Source organism: Actinia tenebrosa, unplaced genomic scaffold, assembly GCF_029948245.1.
Source record: "Actinia tenebrosa isolate PJP-AT-01 unplaced genomic scaffold, QUT_ActTen_1.0 PGA_scaffold0__85_contigs__length_37466705, whole genome shotgun sequence".
NCBI lineage: Eukaryota > Metazoa > Cnidaria > Anthozoa > Actiniaria > Actiniidae > Actinia > Actinia tenebrosa.
This window is the reverse complement of record NW_028292569.1, coordinates 7,306,064-7,326,255: the sequence shown is the minus strand read 5'-3', so window position 1 is coordinate 7,326,255 and position 20,192 is coordinate 7,306,064. Positions and strand designations below refer to the sequence as shown.

At 37.1% G+C, this 20,192-nt stretch overlaps 2 protein-coding genes across 2 annotated transcripts; both read left to right on the top strand.

The window, feature by feature from the left end:
- Window positions 1-231: 231 nt before the first annotated feature.
- On the top strand, window positions 232-7,519 carry LOC116309022 (centrin-3). The gene is made up of 4 exons (XM_031719552.2): window positions 232-545; window positions 2,726-2,840; window positions 4,088-4,279; window positions 5,075-7,519. Exons 1-4 carry the CDS (start codon window positions 390-392, stop codon window positions 5,116-5,118), a joined length of 507 nt encoding a protein of 168 aa, XP_031575412.1. The 5' UTR covers window positions 232-389; the 3' UTR covers window positions 5,119-7,519.
- A 2,385-nt stretch (window positions 7,520-9,904) lies between these two features.
- On the top strand, window positions 9,905-19,590 carry LOC116308701 (uncharacterized). The gene is made up of 4 exons (XM_031719182.2): window positions 9,905-13,139; window positions 14,516-14,732; window positions 15,117-15,364; window positions 17,388-19,590. Exons 1-4 carry the CDS (start codon window positions 10,149-10,151, stop codon window positions 17,832-17,834), a joined length of 3,903 nt encoding a protein of 1,300 aa, XP_031575042.1. The 5' UTR covers window positions 9,905-10,148; the 3' UTR covers window positions 17,835-19,590.
- The last annotated feature ends 602 nt before the right edge of the window (window positions 19,591-20,192 follow it).

Here is a 20,192-nt window from a genome sequence, read left to right as displayed (position 1 = left end):
GGTGGTAGAAAAACATGATAAGCAACATATTGCTTGGGCTGCCTGTGATTGTATTTGCAAAAGAAATAAAATTTGCAAAAAATAATTCAGCTAGTTCAAGCGATTAAAAAAATCAAATCGCAGAATTGACAAAAAGTCACAATGTCCCTCCCCTCCCTTAGTAATATGCTAAATACCAAGATGCTTTGCTGTCTCGCAATGTTTATCAACGCATGCGCTTTGTAGCATAACCGCCATTAGTTTCAGCGTCGGTTTCGATTAGCAACGAACACAAACCTACACGAGAATTTGACCACCTTGATTTAAATACGATTTACTGACGATCTAAACCTCTGATTTTGAAGATATTCACAAGTTAGAATAACCTGAGACTGGTCTAAAGGTCTACGATGAGTTTAGCGTTCAAGACTCCCGATTATGGAAAAAATCGGAGCTCAAAAAGCAAGAAAAAAGAACTCGGTGAAGAACAGAAACAAGAGATCAAAGAAGCGTTCAATCTTTTTGATACAGACAAAGATCAAGCTATAGATTATCATGAATTGAAGGTAAAACTACTTTAATATAACTATATTTTATTCATCTGTGTCGTTGTAATGTGGGAGTTGTAGCGTGCTTGGATTTGAAAGCTGCTAATTGTTCACGTTCTCGAAACAGTTGGTTCCTTTTGTTAGCTAAATGACACTAGTTGTCTCCTTTGTATCTAACACTTTGCGTCTTCAAAGGAGAGTTTAATAGACTCCCTACTACTTTACAATTATCACTAGCTATTACTTTCAACAGCACTCAAGAAATAATTGCTAAAAATCGTCTTTAAATTCATTTTTGAAGTGATTTCACAACGAAAATAACTTAGGATATTTCTTTAATTAGCTTAAGTATTTGATTTTGAGTGATTACTTTCGAAATTTTAATCCTTTCTGTGTCAAAATCCTTGACACTGCCCTACACATATTCACCTTTGCGTAAATACGTTCGAAAAATACTAAATTTGCTGTTTTTTGGGGAAGCACTTAGCTAACAGTAGAGGAAGAGTTCTTTTTTTCAACAACTATTTGGTTGTGGTTGGAGACGTTGTTTGTTTAGATACAGGTCTGCTTTTTGCTTTTGTTCGTGGTTTTAATTGTTGTGGAGCTTGTGCTCATTTGTTATTCTGAGTAGGGGGATTACTTTAAAACTTCAGCTAAGTTTGAAGATTTTATAAACTTCTTATCATACTCTGTCTGGATATATCTGTGGAACTACTAATGTATTATGATGATGGTTCTTTAATCTATAACTCATTTCGTGTTATGTAATAGGAGAAAGATTTGTTGTATAGATGCTGAACTAGACTCTGCCATGCATTGACCATTTTCTTAACATTAGTTCATTTTTTAAAACAACATAAAACATACGAGCAAAGTCATATTATGCTGTGCACAGTTTTGAAAAATCTTTTTAAACCACCTAGCTTGTAATCCTGAATAAAATAATGCTTTGTGTACAGTATAGTCAGTTTGCCAAAGACACAGAAGTAATCATGTAAGTTTTTGAAACTTCTGAAATGTGTACATGCATAGTGGGGTAAATGTGTTCATACAACTTGATTAATCTGTCCAAATTTTTGTATGCATAGGAATATAAAATGTGCATGCAATTATGTCTTTGTAGTGTAATATAAACACATTAGGAGTTGTAGAGGAAGAGAGTTATAGAACTCACAGATGGTATCTCAAAATGACCTCTGGGCTTATCTAAGTCAGGGCACGGCTAACTCACAGATCGAACCCTGAAACAACCTCTGGACTGAACTAAGTCAGGGCATGGCTAACTCACAGATAGAACACTGAAACAACCTCTGGGCTTGTCTAAGTCAGGGTACGGCTAACTCGCGGATCGAACCCTGAAACGACCTCTGGGCTGACCTAAGTCAGGGCATAGCTAACTCACAGATAGAACACTGAAACAACCTCTGTGCTGATCTAAGTCAGGACATGGCTAACTTACAGATAGAAACCCTGAAACAACCTCTGGGCTGATCTAAGTCAGGGCATGGCTAACTCACAGATTGAACCCTGAAACAACCTTTGGGCTGATCTAAGTCAGGGCATGGCTAACTCACAGATTGAACCCTGGAACAACCTCTGGGCTGATCTAAGTCAGGGCATGGCTAACTCACAGATTGAACCCTGAAACAACCTTTGGGCTGATCTAAGTCAGGGCATGGCTAATTACTCACAGATAGAACCCTGAAACAAGCTCTGGGCTTATCTAAGTCAGGGCACTGCTAACTCATGGATGGAACCCTGAAACGACCTCTGGGCTGATCTACTGTAAATCAGGGCAAGCAGCTAACTCACAGATAGAACCCTGAAACAACCTTTGGGCTGACCTAAGTCAGGGCACAGCTATCTTACAGATCAAATCCTGAAACAACTTCTACAGTATTAAGTTAGAGCATGGCTAATTACCAACAGATGGAACACAGTAGCACGGCACCTTATTGTGAGGAAGCAGTGTCTTTCCTTAATGGTTAATTAGAGGGTGAGCTTTGTTAGCTGGTGTATTGACTTTACAGAGAGATCTTATGCAGATTATCAAGTTTATTACTTAGTAGCTTTGAGGCTTTCGCATTCAGACATTTTATCCGTAATCTTACACTTAATTTAACTATATCAATTGATTTTAGTTTCGATTCCTGCTCTATTTTCTTATGATATTCTATTCTTTTCTTACGTGGAACCAGGTTGCGATGAGAGCTCTAGGATTTGATGTAAAGAAAGCTGATGTTCTAAAAATAATGAAGGACTATGACCGGGAATCAACAGGAAAAATAGCGTTTGATGATTTCAATGAAGTCAGTAAGTGAACAGTAATTGTAAAACATTAGTGCATGTGTTAAAAAGCATTGTGTTAGCAGGTTCAAGTCTTGCCTGGCTTGGTGTTGTATGTGAGGAACATTGTTTGTTTTTTTTTTTTTTGTTCTCTCCTGTGCTTCAAGGGTTTTCTTTGGTTTTCCTTCTTCTAAAAAAAATACAATTGGAATTTGAGCAACTGTCGTGGAAATACCACTGTCAAATCCTATTCATTCATTTGTTCATCCTTTCTCTCTCTCATTTATTCATTTATTTGTCCATTTTCTCTTAGATTGATTGATTGATTTATACATCTCATCTTATTTATTGTTCTGACTGAATGTTAGACTTTGGAGGTCCTCTGAAAAAGAATCCATAAAGATACTTCTGAAACCCCACCTCATAATTTCATCTGCTCATACAGGCACTCACTCCTTAATTCCTTTACTAATAGACGACTTGCACTAACAGGTCACGTGATCCTCCCCCCCCCCCCCCCCCCCCCCTATTAAAACGAGCAGTTTTGTCAAAATAAAAAACAGAAATGAAAAGAGCATATAGGCATTAGTAGGGAGGCGGAGTTTCAGCTCATAATGAGCGAAACAGAAGAAATGGCATTAGATATAAATATGAATGTTTTATAAGGATTTGTATGGTGAAATGCGCTGGATGTCAAAAGCTTACCAGCCAACACTTTTCCCATACAAATCCTTGTAAAATATTTGATTCTATATTTAATGTCATTTCTCCTATAGTCAACATTTTGAGCTGAAACTTCGCTGTCTCACTAAAGTTGAGGTGCTCTTTTCATTTTAAGTGGCTGGGGTCACATGACCCGTGAGTGCAAGTTGTCTATTCTTTCATTCTCCGACTTATTTATTCACTTACCCACTATTTTCATGTAATTAATGATAAATTTATAATCATAATTTTACACCTTCTCATTAATCCCATATAGGTAACTGTCCAATGATTTTCTTAATTGGACAGGTCTTGTTGATATGGGATTAATTAGGCAGCTATATAACTAATAGGTAATGGGATTTCATGCTCCCCAATCAAGAAATAATTAGAATCGAAAAATTCCTCTGACTGCCAAATAGGACTCGGCCTACGGCCTCATCCAATTTTGTCAGTCCTCTGAATTTCCCTCGTCCAATTATTTCTTAATTGGACATCATGGAGTCCTATTACATATACTAATAATACAATAAATTATATGAATAATAATTTTTTTTGAATGATATTCTCAGTGACTGACTGGATGTTAGATAGAGACCCCCAAGAAGAGGTATTCAAAGCATTTAGATTATTCGACGATGATGACAGTGGTAAAATCAGTATAAGAAATTTACGCAGAGTTGCTCGAGAGCTGGGTGAAAACATGACAGATGAGGAACTCAGAGCCATGATTGATGAATTCGACAAAGACGGCGATGGAGAAAGTGAGTTATGAAAGTCTTCAAGTATTTATAAATTTTATTGATCCCTGAATTAAACAATATCTGAGTTGGTCTGAGTCAGGGCATGGCTAACTCACAGATTGAACCCTGAAACAACCTCTTGGCTGATCTAAGTCAGGGCATGGCTAACTCACAGATTGAACCCTGAAACAACCTCTGGGCTGATCTAAGTCAGGGCATGGCTAACTCACAGATTGAACCCTGAAACAACCTTTGGGCTGATCTAAGTCAGGGCATGGCTAACTCACAGATTGAACCCTGAAACAACCTCTGGGCTGATCTAAGTCAGGGCATGGCTAACTCACAGATTGAACCCTGAAACAACCTCTGGGCTGATCTAAGTCAGGGTATGGCTAACTCACAGATAGAACCCTGAAACAACCTCTTGGCTGATCTAAGTCAGGGCATGGCTAATTCACAGATAGAACCCTGAAACAACCTTTGGGCTGATCTAAGTCAGGGCATGGCTAACTCACAGATCGAACCCTGAAATGACCTCTGGGCTAATCTAAGTCAGGGCGACCCAATAGGATAGACATCCTCTAGCTTGGGTATTTAATGTTTTTTTCCATTACAGACACATGATATACCATTATAATAAAGTAGTGTATAATTTCTTTGGTTAGCAAATTGAATATTAACACCTGAATATGGATACAACTCAAACAAAGAATCTTATTCTCAAGAGAATGACTCCAATTAAGGAGATCCATTTAGGATTATATTTCAGTCAAATATTCATAAATGTTTTTTTAAATCTTTTCTTTCTTTTTCTAGTCAACGAAGAAGAATTTCTCGCCATCATGACAGGAGACACTTGATGACTGAATATTCTGCCGCTAAAGATTTGTACATTTTTTATTCTTGTACAGTTATGTTTAACCCAAAAGCACTTTTTCAAAACCCATGTAAAAATCACACGACTCAGAATTGCCCCCAAAAGCATCAGGCTAGAGTGCACACCAAATATCTGGGGAAAACTTATAAGAAATTGCACAAATTTGCACTAGAAACTATTAAGGTCAGTAGATCATAGACGTACGAAACTTTGCAATAATTTGTACAATTTTGTTAGTTTTGTTTTTCGCAGATATAGGGTCGAGTGCATACTATGTAGAGCGGACGCAATTAAACCGTGAAATAAAATCAAACTAAATACTAACTAATAGTATCTATTTAGTAACTAATAGTTGCTATCACTCAACCAGAACATTCATCATACAAAGACAAATACACAAGAGACCATTTGTGTCTTTTGTTTAATAAATGTTCTGGTTGAGTAATAGTGACTGTTAGTCACTAAATAGATACTAGAGTCTATTAGTTAGTATTTAGCTTGATTTTATTTCACGGTTTAATTGCATCCGATCTATCTGAAAAACTTCATAAGAATTTGCACAAATAGACCTTATTCGTGGTGTGACAATGTTTTCCCAATTAAGCGGGACAAACCTCTGGGGGAATGAAGAGCTATTGTATTGAAACTCGTCGGGATATCACCGTTATTCCTTTCGTATCCTTTGGGATACTCATGAATTTTTCAAAGAGTAAAAACAAAAGAAAATGAATCCCCTGGAGGTTTGTCACGCTGAATTGGGAAAACATTGTCACACCACGAATCAGGTCTACTAGTAAGTACAAAACGTTTTCACTGATATATGGTATGCACTCTAATGATCAAAGTTAAGGTGCTTTTGGCTTTTCATTAGTTTGTAACTAAGATAATGTAGACTTTTTTAACGGATGCTAGCTTTAGCCATCTTGAATTTCTATTGTTCTAATCAAGAAATAATGGGATGCCGAAGGGGCAGCTATTGAAAAAAATTATAGAACTATGTGCATGCAGCGGTCAGGGTGTCTTTAAGGCCGGTTTAGACGGTACGATTTTCGCCTACAACTATCGTATACAACACGCTCGCGTTTGTCGTAGGCGAGTTGTAGGCTTGATTTACACGCTACGACTCGAGTTGTAGGATGGCGCGAGCGTGTTTGATACGATAGTTGTAGGCGAAAATCGTACCGTCTAAACCGGCCTTTGTACAAATTGATCGTATTCAATGAGAAGAATACCTAAAAATCAATACACCAGTTTTGCATTCGATGCATACTACTGTATTAAGTAAGAACCCTGCTGTCAATCACATGCTGTCGTCATGCCAACAAAATGCAACGCATTCAAATTCCTGTATTCTCTACTTTCACATCCACATAATGCCTTGCGTCTTTGAGGGGTAACCAATCAAAAAAACTGTCCCAAATTGAAAGGTTTCTTAATTGAATTCATACTATACCTGCTTTTATCTGTACAATACTGATTATCAGTTTGTTCCAAGTTATTTTTGCGTGTACAGATCATCAAGAGTTTTGGTCTTACAGAAAATGTATTGACTTACGAAAAAATGTTTAAAATTTACCTTAAACGTCTTCAAGCTTCTATTGTTTTTTTTGTTTTTTACTTTTTCATTTTCTTTTTTTGGATACCAAACAAGGTATTTTCAACATTGTCTGACCAGCCTTCAGCAAAATAAGTGGGTTTTTACCCTCTGGTTACCCCCCAAAGACGCAAAATATTATGGAATGTGAAAGTAGAGAATAAAAATCTGCGACTCTTTTCCTTGTGAAAATGTAGCTGAGTATATTGAGAACGGTGATGCTTACTGCAAATGTGAATTGATTGAGAAGCAATTCAAAAAAACTGTCAAACTAGAGCTTTCATTTCCTCAGTTTTTTTCTAAACTGAGTAGATAAGATAACCTAGTGATGAATAGTATTTAGTTTCAATATCTTCGAGTATTGATCCTAGCTTACGAGTCAACATCCATATTATTTACACCAATATCTTATACATATTTATATCTTTTTTCTTATATTTTATTTGAGGTATAGTGTACATATATGCTTCAATGCCTTATGATTTTTTTTAGGTTTAATTTTATAAAAAAACTGCGGGAAAATTGCATAATTAAAAAAAAATGAAATTAGTCCCTATCGGTGTTTAAAGTGTAGAATAGCGACTTCTGATACAGGAAATGTAAAATGACATATTCAGAGTGCTATAGAGTTGATGCTTTCAAACCCTTTTAGCTTTATCTAACCGTTAAAAGTTTCTTCAAATCTAGCCTTTTCTCTTCACATAAATAATAGTCATAATTATAGTCAAAGTACGAATGATTTTCTAGTTAGAGTGCTTAAATTTTGTATTAGATTTATAGATGATTTTAACGTCGATGAAATAAATAATGATATTTTTCGAAATAACCATGTTTTTTCTTTCTGATTTTTGTTATAATTTAACTGTTTTGTTCTGTCTTGTTTCATTTTTATTTATTTTATTTTTATTATTATTTTTATTTTTATTTATTTATTTATTTATTTATTTTGTCCTTTTATTTATTTTTTCTTTCTTCCTGTCTTAATTTCTTTCTTCCTTTCACTTCGGTACTCGCTTTTGTTTTTTTATCGTTTCTTCCTTCATTTGTTTCTCTTTGTTTTGTTTTCGTTTTTTTTTCCTTTTCATTTTCCTTTTCTTCCCTCGTGGTTTTCGCTGGGCGCTGTCACCGGAAGTCAAGTCCACATCGAAATGGCTTCCTGACTAAATGCAGTAGTGTGCTTACAAATGGCTTCCTTTTGATAAGCAGGCATTCAAAGTGGAATATTTTCTTTGCTTTGCCAAACTTATTAGAAATTTAAATTATTTCCTCTCCTTTCCTCTCTTAAAAAGGTTCTGTAAGATAATATCGTTGCATTTGTAGTATCTCGTTTGATCTTTATCCGATGTTCAGGATATACAAGATAATCTTTTGTTTCGGAAAAGTCCAAAACATGTCATCAAAATTAAGCCATTTCCAACTTCCTTTTGTACATAATACAGTCGCCGACCTTATTAGATTTTGTAGTCAAAGTTTTCACCTCGCTTTCAGCAGTAATTAAATAAAGCTTCTTCAAAAATTTTTGCTAAAAGGACTTTGTCGTTTCGCATTTTTAGCTGTCAACGAAAATTTGATTTCTAACTCGCTTTCCGGTCTTCGACGAACGCTAAAGATCCCACAATTTTTCAGTTTCAAAACTTAAAGTAGAAAGCAAAGCTGCATGATCAAGTATTTAAAAGAAAAGAAAAAAGTGACCAATATTTATAGTATTCTCGACCAAAACGTGCTTCCTTAATCGGTACTCTTCATCTCGGCGTTTGCTCGGAAACCTGTTGTATTGTCATTCATGTGCTTTTCGAGTCAAAATATTAACTCTTTACAAAGAAGTATTCACAAAAGGCTACTTTATTTCATATTAGCATCTTATTCAGACATTTTTGAATTATGGCCTTCGTTTTTCTTTTGAAATAGCGTTTCAAAATGACTATTTTAGTTTGATTTTGAGTGCAATTCGTCTTAAAAGAGACGCGTTGTCTTGCTAGATGACAATTGTATTACACTGCTTAGTAAAGCGAGAGAAAAAGATATAATTAATTTAACGAAATTAAAATATATTTGTCTTTATTCCGAATGTTTGTAAACTGTATTCAAGTTTACAATAATATTTTTAAACGATAATATGTTGCCAAAAACCCTCAAATTTATCGATAATTTATGTAAAATTTCAACGTATTTCTTCAAATTTTTGAAGCTTTTTACTCTTAGTGACGAAGTTTTCAATTTTAATAAATTATAGAACATTTACTTCAGAGACAGAATTCTGTTCCAGACAAGCCATATAACTCCTAGCTATAAAAATAGCCGGGAAACGTCTGAAATAGTTTATATTTTATCACTCATTGTTTAGAAATGAAGACCGAACAAACATGTTTTAGAAACCCATTTAAAAAACTAAGATTGAATGATATTTTGATACTATTGCTTTTAGTGAGTCATAACTTTATTCTAAGTGCTTAAATTCTTTTTGTGTGTTCTAATATCATTAGTAATTCTCTTTAGGCCAAACTATTTAAAGGCGTTAAAATGAGAACCAATTAGGATAATTTTTTACTTAAGTTTCTGCTCTAAGACTTTATAATATAGGGATATTGTCAAAAAGAACGTAAGTATGTTATTTGTGTGTGACAATATATTAAAGTCTGAGTGTTTTGTTTTTAAACTATGAGTGGTAAAACAAAATCATATATTTTTTTGGTTGAGTACTTATTTTTGAGACAAGAAACTGAGAAAGGAAGAAAAGACGAAAGAAATGAAGAAAGAAAGAAAGAAAGAAGGAAGGAAAGAAAGAAAGAAAGAAAAAGAATGAATGAATGAAAGAAAAAGAATGAATGAAAGATAGAAAGGAAGTAAAGTAATGGAAAGAAATGGAAAGAAATAGATAAAAGGGTAAAGATCGAAAAAAGGAAAAGAAAAGCGAAAGAAAAATTTAGAACTAACATCTAAAATTGAAGCGTTAACTCTTGATATGATCGATTCCCCCCAAACCTCTTTTCGTGCTACTCTCAAATTAAATCAACTGAAAAAATTCAAATCTCGTATGATCCACGTCTCAATAAAATTCTGTCAAAAAACAAATCATATTGATTCCTTTCCATTAAAGTTATTCAATAATTGATAACCTGGGTCTCTAAGTTTTTAGTGTTTACTTTATTTGGACAGCTGGAAGGGCTTTTGCGGGTTTTTTTTTTAGCGTAGTCTCATGAATATTAACGAGCACGGCGCACGCAAGCTCGTAGTGCATCTCCAAGGCCCACGCTTTTCAATTCACGTTCAAAACGTGGCATAGGATCGAAACAGGAGAAGTTAATTCTACCATATTCGTTCTAACACAGCACAAAAAATTTATGATAGATAATCTCTTTTGAGTACTTTTTTTTCGGTCACTGTTAAGCTTATTTAATTTGAGGGACACCAACTGTGAAATGGCCATTCAAGAGAATTTTATTTTGTATTTGATTTTGGTATCGATTGCTCATTTGGATGGCGTTCTTGCAGCCGATTTTGATCTCTGTGGATTGGGAGATATCACCTCGAAGGATGGAAGTATTTTCTTCAATATTTCTGAGGTTGGCTCGGAAGGCGAGATAGAATGTCGACGTTTGATTCATGTAGACAAAGGACATGTGAGACTAACTATAAACACGAGCGAGGCGGTCTTCCAAGGGAAAAATATTTTGCAGGTGTTTGATGGCGGATTTAATGCTCGACAACTCAACTCCGAGGGCCCAAAAGGACAAATAACCTACGAATCGTCTGGGAATGTTATGGCAATTCTCCTGAGGGTAGAAAAATCAGCGAAATCAACAGAAAATATTGTTCGTCGTGGAACATTTATTTCACTACCATTTCAGACCACGTGCGCTTGTGGTGGCATTCAAAACGGCGTTCAACAATGTTGGGAGTCGTTTGGTGTGAGAAAATGTGAAGCTACTTGTAAAAATGGATTCGTAGACTTGACAGAGTCGACTGGTAACTTCTCGTGCAGTTTATTGAATGGAAAATGGGATAAAGATCTTGATGGTTTTGGTTGCCAATCGACCATTTTGCCGTCTGTCGTGTTTCGTCTAAATCTAACATTTGCGAATGCTTCCCTGTGCACAGCATCGACCAAGGATAACATTTCTACGTTTTTCAATGAATATTTTAAAGACAACAAAAATATCTCAGCAAATGGACAGTGTTTTGGACAACATAATGCCAGTAACTGCACGGTTATTGAGTGTGTTGAAAATGATAATTCGTCTTTTGTGTCTATCACAATAGAGGATAAATCCATTACGAAGTCAAAATCCGTGGAAGAAAAACCGACTGTCGTCGATCTATTTACCGTTTATAATTCAACTTCCAAGGGTATCGAAGAACAATTATTTGCTTTCATTAATAACATACTTAAGAACACTTCGGCTTTAAACAAAGCTGAAAACAACGTAGAAAGACAGTGTCCTAGTGGATTGTTTTTGTTTCTCAATGCAGGTGATATTGGTCATCCTGTGTGCTCTAAGTGCCCTGCTGGTAGGTTTTACAGCGCCTTCAAGTGTGAAAAATGTCCCAATGGTACGTTTTCTTTGGAGGGCTCCGTGACCTGTTCTCCTGACGAAAGCCAAAAGATCACCCCTTCATCTAAAGACTTGTGCAAGATTTATTGTTCAGTTGGAAAAGGGTTAAATCTGACGACCGGTTTTTGCCAGTGGTGTCCTTACGATACCTATCAAAATAGTACCGACGTGCCTAATGTCAACTGCTCTGCATGTCCCAAAGGAAAAATGACCCCATATCCAGGGGCCACAGGTATGGATCAGTGTTATGTGCCTTGTAAAAAGGGGACATTTTTCAGCTTGAAGGATCAAAAATGTCTGTCTTGTCCACTGGGGACTTACCAAGAATCAGGAAATCATTTGTTTATGAGGTGCAAAAACTGTGGCCTAGGTAAGGTCACTTATGAGAATGGTAGTACAGCCCCAGATTATTGTGTGACCTCGTGTCCAAAGGGACGTTATTTGGACTCGACGACAAGCCAGTGCCTCGAGTGTCCTCTTGGAAGCTACCAAGACAAAGTCAACCAGTTGAATTGCACACGATGCCGAGATGGAACCTTCACTCTTAAAAATGGTTCTATTGAACGAAACGACTGTATCAAAACGTGCCTCATGGGCACTTATTTCGATGTGCAAAACCAATCCTGCATTGAGTGCCCGGTAGGGACCTACATGGATCAGAATGGGCATTTAATCTTATCTTGCATAAAATGCGCGGGAAATAAAACAACGCAAGGACATGGCGCAATAAATGAATCACAGTGCTTAGGCAAGTGTGATGTTGGAGAATATCTCAATACCCAGAACAACTCTTGCTCCAAGTGCCCGGTAGGGACCTACATGGACCAGAAGGGCAACTTACTGCTTTCCTGTATTAAATGCGTCGACAATAAAACCACGCATGTAGAAGGCGCAGGAAACGAAAACCACTGCCTTCACAGATGTAAACCTGGAGAATTTTTCGTTGCTGAAAATGCCTCGTGTCCCAAGTGTCCCTCGGGAACTTTCATGGAACAAAATAATCATTTGATAAAATCATGCAACAAATGTGGTGCCAATCAGACAACGCAAAATGAAGGCGCAGTTGACAAAAGCCAATGTATTGATACGTGTGGAAAAGGTGAATATTTTAGTGTTAAGAACAGTTCCTGCGCGCTGTGTCCGTTGGGAACGTACATGGACGAAGGTGGTCATTTGAGGCTCTCGTGCAAAACGTGTGGAAACAAAAACGCAACGTACAAAAAAGGTGCAGTGAGCGAAAACCAATGCATGATAGAATGCAAAGTTGGACAATATTTCAATTCGACTACGTCAACCTGTGAGGCATGTCCTAAAGGATCCTACCAAAACAAGACAGCTCAGGAAACATGTCTTTCGTGTCCCCCCGGAATGAGCACTACGTCCGCAGGAGAAACAAGTGTCCTTGCTTGTGTTAAGTACGTGTGCGGACGGGGGAAGTACGTTGAGAGTACAGGAAATTGTCAACTTTGTCCAAATGGAACTTACCAGTCAGCTGTCAATCACACGCTGTCGTCATGCCAACAGTGTCCCAGTAATATCTCCAAGGTTCAAGGTGCAACGAATCTAAGCTCCTGCATAAAAATCTGCGATTCTTTTCCCTGTGAGAATGGAGCTGAGTGTATTGAGAAGGCAGATGCGTACTGCAAGTGCCCGCGTGGGCTGACGGGTAAAAGATGCGAAGTGATTGAAAAGCAAGACGAGTTAATAAAACTTCAGATGGGTGTTCGCTTTACTTCCTTGCATTGGAGCGAACAGCTGACAGATAAGACGAGCAGCGAGTATCGTGGAGTCAAGTACCGTATCGAGAATTCTTTGAGGAACGTTTTCATTGATGATGAATCCTTTGTTGGCGTCCAGGTGAGTTTATGAGTTTAAGAGATTGATTGATTGATTGATTGATTGATTTATATATTTATGTATATATATATATATATATATATATATATATATATATATATATATATATATATATATATATATATATATATATATATATTATTTATTTGTTTATCTATCTATCTATCTATCTATCTATTTATCTATCTATCTATCTATCTATTTATTTATTTATTTATTTATTTATTTATTTATTTCACATATTAACATTAATTTGAAATAAAAAGATATAACTAGCTAAAAACTAGTGTGAGCTGCGTCGGTGTTTCTAATGAAACAGTAATGATGAAAAGCTAAAAGTAAGTTTTTTCATCTTTTCACGGTGTATAATTTACCTTTTCATCATTAATTTGAAATAGTTTAGTCGTTATTACAGGGATAAGGATGGACGAGTAGTATGTAGAGCTAATTATAGTAAACAATATATGTGCAAAGATTGTGCACTTTTTGATAAAAGCATGGGAATTGGGCTGAAATAGGTTTTCAGGCTGTATATTGGATTGTGATATGGAGCCAGCTTCCTAAGTTTTCTTAGGGGGGGTTTCAGGGCTGTTGTCACTTGGTAAACCGAAAGTGACAAGAAGCTGACCGGAAGTATCTGAATCCAATGTATTTTGTCAGAAAATGAAGAAAAAACAAAATGTTATTAGCAAATTTGTCTATTTACGTAGTGGTATGTTTTTTTCTTTTTTATTCAAAGCATTTGGCCCATACCGGAAGTGATTTGGCTTAGGCTATACCCGACACCAGGGGAAAACGTTTGCGCATGCGTGCACTTCAGCACGTTTTCTAAGAATTTTGAAGAGTTTGAGTGAGAAAATAAATGTTTGTTTTCTCCAAGTATACAAAAAAGTTCGAGAATATACTTTTGTCAGACCAAGATACTTTATTAACAAACACAATATGAAAGAATTAGTCTTAAGTTTCAAGCATGGACACTAAGTTTTGACATTTTGTGAAGTCCAATTTATCGGACATGTTTGAAAGTCAAATTTACGGACTCAGAGAATTCGCAGAAGTTTTTCGCTCGCGTCGCTATACCCATAATAATTTGGGGGATAACCAGAGGAAAAAACCGCACTTATTTTGCTAAAGGCTGATCTGACAATGTTGAAAATATCTCGTTTGATATCCAAATATAAAATGAAGTAACACAGAAACAGATGGAAGCTCGAACAAGTTTAGCAAATTTTAAATACTTTTTCGTAAGTCAATACATTATTGAAAAACATATCCTCTTAATGCCATTAATGCCGGTCACTTGGACTAACATTCACCGTGGCAACCAGGACACACCCTTTTAACTTTATTTTACTGCACATTCATTGTTTTAACAGGTGAATAAATTAGTAAAAGGAAGCGTCATCGCGAACTTTGACCTCTACATGAATGAGAACGCGTCAGTCGTTCCCGCCAAAACTTTACAAATAGCAGTAAAGCATGGATCTATTGGTGGGCTTGCTGTGGACGCAGAGTATTTGAGTATCAAGCAGGTTACGTGTGATCGAGCTCTTGGGATGGAGAACGGGCGAATCAAAGATGAACAGATCAGTGGTAGGTTGAATGGCAAGTGATATGGACTTTTTTGGTTATTTAAGGTCGGTCTGTTAGTCGGTCATTTTGTGGAACGTTCTACCACGCATCCATCCATCCATGGATCCCTACATCCATCCATTCATCCATCCATCCGTCCGTCCGTCCGTCCGTCCGTCCGTCCGTCCGTCCGTCCGTCCGTCCGTCCGTCCGTCCGTCCGTCCGTCCACCCACCCATCTATCCCTCCCTCAATCCTTCCCTCCATCCATCCATCCGCTCACCCATCAATCCACCCACCCATCCATCCATCCACCCATCCATCCATCTACCCACCCATGTATTTCTTCATTTTCTTCTCGCTGATTATATGAGCTATTTCATCCTCTCATTCTTTATTCAAACAGCATCATCCAAGTCAGCAAATCAACACGCAAGTCGTGCTCGACTGAACAGCCCCAAGGGATGGCACGCTAAGGAAGTTACCTCAAAAAATTACATCCAGGTCCGTTTCCATAGCAACGTCAACGTCACTGCCATAGCAACGCAAGGTGATGCAGTTGGTTCATTCGTGACAGCCTATGTATTGTCGTACAGTACGGATGGTGACGTGTGGATGGACATCAAGGAATCCATTAATAGCACTTTCGCTAAGGTAGGATTTGAATTTTGATTGGGGCCTGTTCCAATGACAGGGTTCGTGCTACTCCTTAAACTCCTTGAAAACTCCTTGAATTTAATTCACGTTTTCAAGGGCACTTGAAAAGCTCTTGAATTTTATGATTTTAGCAAAACTCCTTGAAAACTCCTTGAATTTTTGCTTTGATCATTACTTGCATGGTTCTAAAATAGATCTAGTCAGAAAGATTGAAAAATCTGAAAGTCGGTCATGTGCAACCTCCATGTAAAACCTTGGCATAGTTAGCTGAACATACTCCTTGAAAATTCATTTTTGGGTCCTTGAATACTCCTTGAAAACTCCTTGAATTTTAAATGGTTACTTCGGCACGAACCCTGCAATGAGTACTGTCATTGTGAAGCCCCACCGCTGGACTGATCAAAGTCAGGGCAAAGGTACCATTTTTTTTTGAGGAGGGGAAGGCTGAGGCTTCAGAGGGAGGACATGAGTTAAAATTTGGAAATTTTGTGGAGAGTCAAAGCTTTATATTTTGACGAAAGCAGTTTACTTTTTGACTTAAATTAATAGGAGGGTCATGATTGTTTTACTGAGTGAAAGTGGTAGGGCTACAGCAATTTTTAAAAATTATTCTAAGAATCCTTCAGCCCTCCCCCCACCCCCTCACCCCAGTAAAAGATGACTTCGTATTTTCCGTTAATATAATGTCTTTTGATAACTCATGTTACAATAAATCAATGCTTTATTTAAAAGAAAAGACTAAGAATGTTACTGTGTTGAATCGATTGGGCAAAGCAAAAAAAAAAAGAAAAAAGGAAAGAAAGAAAGAAAGAAAAACAGAAAAGAAAAGAAAAGAAGAAAATGAAGAAATGGTATCTTTATACGTTGGGATTTTAATCTAATTGCAAAAAAAAAAAAAAAAAAAAAAAAATCGATTCAATGTGCCATACCCCCGAGACATCCGCAGAGCTGGGGCGTCGTATGGACTTCGGACCTGACGGCGATTAAATCCTTCTGCCCTTGGGTGTACGAATTACGCAAGAAAATGTTCTAGCCGAAGCATCAGGGGAGAGACCAGCCGGGCCCCAGACCATATCGGCTAATCCCTTGCATCTCTGCCACGCACGGAATCGGTTGAAAATATAATGTAAAAAAGTCTAGTCTATTCGGTGCATTGTTTTCACGGCTATTGTTATGCTGATTCACCTGGAACCGTGGTGCAGTGGAAAAAACTTGGACATTCAAGATACTAGGTCAAGCCCGTCTGAGGAGGGTTTGCAGCTGGATGGGTGACCTTAACATTATTCCTACTCACGGTTTTGCTCCTCACTTTTACCTTTTTTTTTTTTTTTTTTTAATTCACTTATTTCTTCTTCTTCTCTTCCTCCTCCCTAGAAAAATGGAATAGATACAGAATATTTCTTTTTTGGTCGTCATAACTGATTCCTGTCCACCCAAATGCTTTGCGCATGGCCAATCAGATCTTCTAGCGACACATTAGTACCTAGTCCTGCATTCGTTTCTGCCCGTCCGAGGAGTGCGTTACTTTAAGAGGAAATTTTTTTCAATAACGAGCAATAATAGCAAAAAGCCGCGTCTAAAACTAGACTTTCGTATGAGTTTTGATCCAATTTTCGTTTTGGGTTAACACACAAAAAACCTTTTTTAAACCGTTATAAACTGATGTATTATGATAAAATGCCTGTTTGAAGCGGTATTTTCAATTGTACAAAGATGTTTTGTTGCATTTGTAGTATATGCTTTGTCAGGCTTTTTTATAGAAAATATATGGGAAATAAACGAATGAAGGCCTAAACCTCACTTTCGAATAAAATATTTGCTTTGGGTTAACACTTTGATTCCACTTTCAACGGTCACCTCCACTTCCAAACAAGTTAAACTTTCTGAATAACAAGATTTTAGCCTTGTACAACAGCCTTTCTTCAAGAAAATAGTTTTTGGCGCTCACTGCTTGAATACAAAAAGAATTCTCTCTTAATATCCCTAATTAGTTTCTGTCTTTCCGTTTTTCCACCTCCAGAACTTCACGGCTAACAACGATACAAATACCATCGTCAAAAACATCCTTCCCGAACCAATCACACTAGTCAAGTACATCCGGGTAATCCCTGTATCCTGGAGCAACGCTACAGGCATGCGCATTGAGGTCTATGGATGCATTACGGATCCGATTCTCCCGCCTGAGGAAATTCCAACAACTTTTCCTAAACAAACGCTCATGACAGAGCCAAAAGTTAAAGCAGTCGCCTCGAATAAAGACGAATACTCGTGGGGGAAATATCTAGGGATTACGTTTGGTTTGTTGATGGTCGTTGGATGTTTGCTAGCTTTTTTCATGTGGTGGAGAAGCTCGAAGAAGAAGGAACAAAAAGAGAAGGCGCCGTTGGTTATGACCAAGCTACACGGAAACGAGTACAAAGTCATCAATAAGAACGATGATTTAGAATATGACGAAAATGCAGTGTGAAGCGTTGTTTTCGTTTCTCCGGAACTTGAAGCACTGAACTCTTTAAAGCCTTTTCAGGGCTTGGTACGTGACTCATTGGTCTTCTGAAATAACTACTTTTTTTAGTCTAACGTAGTGATAACGAACTAATTTTTTGTGTTCATCATGATTGAGTTTGAGAACGGAAAGATTTCTCATTAGCTTTCTAGTTATATACACCAACATGGCCGCCATGTCTTTGTCATTTGGATCATTCAGTTATGACGTCATCACCGCCATGTTGGTGTACGTTAACATACGATTTCTCATTAGCTTCTCTAGTTATTTGCACCAACATGGCTGCCATGTCTTTGTCATTTGGATCATTCAGTTATGACGTCATCACCGCCATGTTGGTGTACGTTAACAAAAGATTTCTCGTTAGCTTCTCTTGTTATGTACACCAACATGGCCGCCATGTCTTTGCCATTTGAATCATTCAGTTTGCTTCCATGTGACGTCACCGCCATGTTGGTGTACGTTAACAAAAGATTTCTCGTTAGCTTCTCTTGTTATGTACACCAACATGGCCGCCATGTTTTTGTCATTTGGATCTTTCAGTTATGACGTCATCACCGCCATGTTGGTGTACGTTAACATACGATTTCTCGTTAGCTTCTCTTGTTATGTACACCAACATGGCCGCCATGTCTTTGTCGTTTGAATAATTTAATTTGTTTCCATGTGACGTCATCACCGCCATGTTGGTGTACGTTAACATACGATTTCTCGTTAGCTTCTCTTGTTATGTACACCAACATGGCCGCCATGTCTTTGCCATTTGAATCATTCAGTTTGTTTCCAAGTGACGTCATCACCGCCATGTTGGTGTACGTTAACAAAATATTTCTCGTTAGCTTCTCTTGTTATGTACACCAACATGGCCGCCATGTCTTTGCCATTTGAATCATTCAGTTTGCTTCCATGTGACGTCACCGCCATGTTGGTGTACGTTAACAAAAGATTTCTCGTTAGCTTCTCTTGTTATGTACACCAACATGGCCGCCATGTTTTTGTCATTTGGATCATTCAGTTATGACGTCATCACCGCCATGTTGGTGTACGTTAACAAAAGATTTCTCGTTAGCTTCTCTTGTTATGTACACCATCATGGCCGCCATGTCTTTGTCGTTTGAATAATTTAATTTGTTTCCATGTGACGTCATCACCGACATGTTGGTGTACGTTAACGAAATAGCTCATTTACGTCGTTAAAGATACGTAACTTTATTCTGTATGATGTGATGTCACTTAGATGTTACGTTGCTAGGTTACCAAAACATTTTCACTCGGTTAGCTGCATAACTAAGTGATGCATAAGCATTTTAAGGTTAATATTAGAACGCTACGTTGCTTAGCGACCATCTTTTGTGTTACTTATGAAAGGTATAGATCCTCCCTTGCAGCACGTCGGAATGCAGCTGAATTGGGAGGACATAAAAATAGGTTTCCAATTCTCATGGGATTGGAATTATTTTGTTTTGTCCTCCAAATTGAACTGCTTTGACGTCACATGCAAGGGGTCTACTGTCTAATCTTCATCGCTTTTTACGTTTTGTTTTCTAGTTGGGGTATTTTTAAAAACCTCCGAAACGTTGATAATTCTAAAGCTTATTGTTGATATTTTTACGTAAAACGTGATGGGCTGACGTTTAAGCTTTTCCTTATAATTGTGAAGCTGCAAGTTATATAAAACACGCTATTATTGTTATCAAGATAAAGATATTTTTACGATTAATTATAATTTTAGCTTGACTTACTAGGAATGCTTTTCAGCTTTGTTTGAGACCGCGTGTCATTCCCTTCATTATTATTTTATTTACTAGGAATGCTTTTCAGCTATGGTTGAATGCAAGGTTTTTCCATTTCAGACCATGTGTCATTCCCTTGAGTATTACTTCTTTCTTTACTAGGAATGCTTTTCAACTATGGTTCAATGCAAGGTTTTTCCATTTCAGACCATGTGTCATTCCCTTGAGTATTACTTCTTTCTTTACTAGGAATGCTTTTCAGCTATGGTGCAATGTTTTTCCATTTCACACCATGTGTCATTCTCTTGAGTATTATTTTTTCTTTACTAGGAATGCTTTTCAGCCATGGTGTAATGTTTTCCCATTTCAAACCATGTGTCATTCCCTTGAGTATTATTTCTTTATTTACTTTGAATGCTTTTCAGCTATGGCCCAATGTTTTCCCATTCCAAAAAGGTCCAAAAAACCGAAATCAAAAAGCAATTCTATAAAGATTTTTCGCACTTCTTCTTCACTACGGAATTTTGTATCCAAAAAAAGTTCTAATTGTTTGAGGTGGTGCTTAATTAGAACACTGAGAATTTTTTTT

Bases quoted from the DNA above. Each gene is read 5' to 3' on its own strand.
- LOC116309022 (XM_031719552.2), top strand. From the start codon at position 390: ATGAGTTTAGCGTTCAAGACTCCCGATTATGGAAAAAATCGGAGCTCA. The intron at 546-2,725 runs GTAAAACTACTT...ACGTGGAACCAG, and splicing joins TAGATTATCATGAATTGAAG to GTTGCGATGAGAGCTCTAGG. The intron at 2,841-4,087 runs GTAAGTGAACAG...TGATATTCTCAG, and splicing joins TGATGATTTCAATGAAGTCA to TGACTGACTGGATGTTAGAT.
- LOC116308701 (XM_031719182.2), top strand. From the start codon at position 10,149: ATGGCCATTCAAGAGAATTTTATTTTGTATTTGATTTTGGTATCGATT. The intron at 13,140-14,515 runs GTGAGTTTATGA...TTGTTTTAACAG, and splicing joins AATCCTTTGTTGGCGTCCAG to GTGAATAAATTAGTAAAAGG. The intron at 15,365-17,387 runs GTAGGATTTGAA...TTCCACCTCCAG, and splicing joins TTAATAGCACTTTCGCTAAG to AACTTCACGGCTAACAACGA.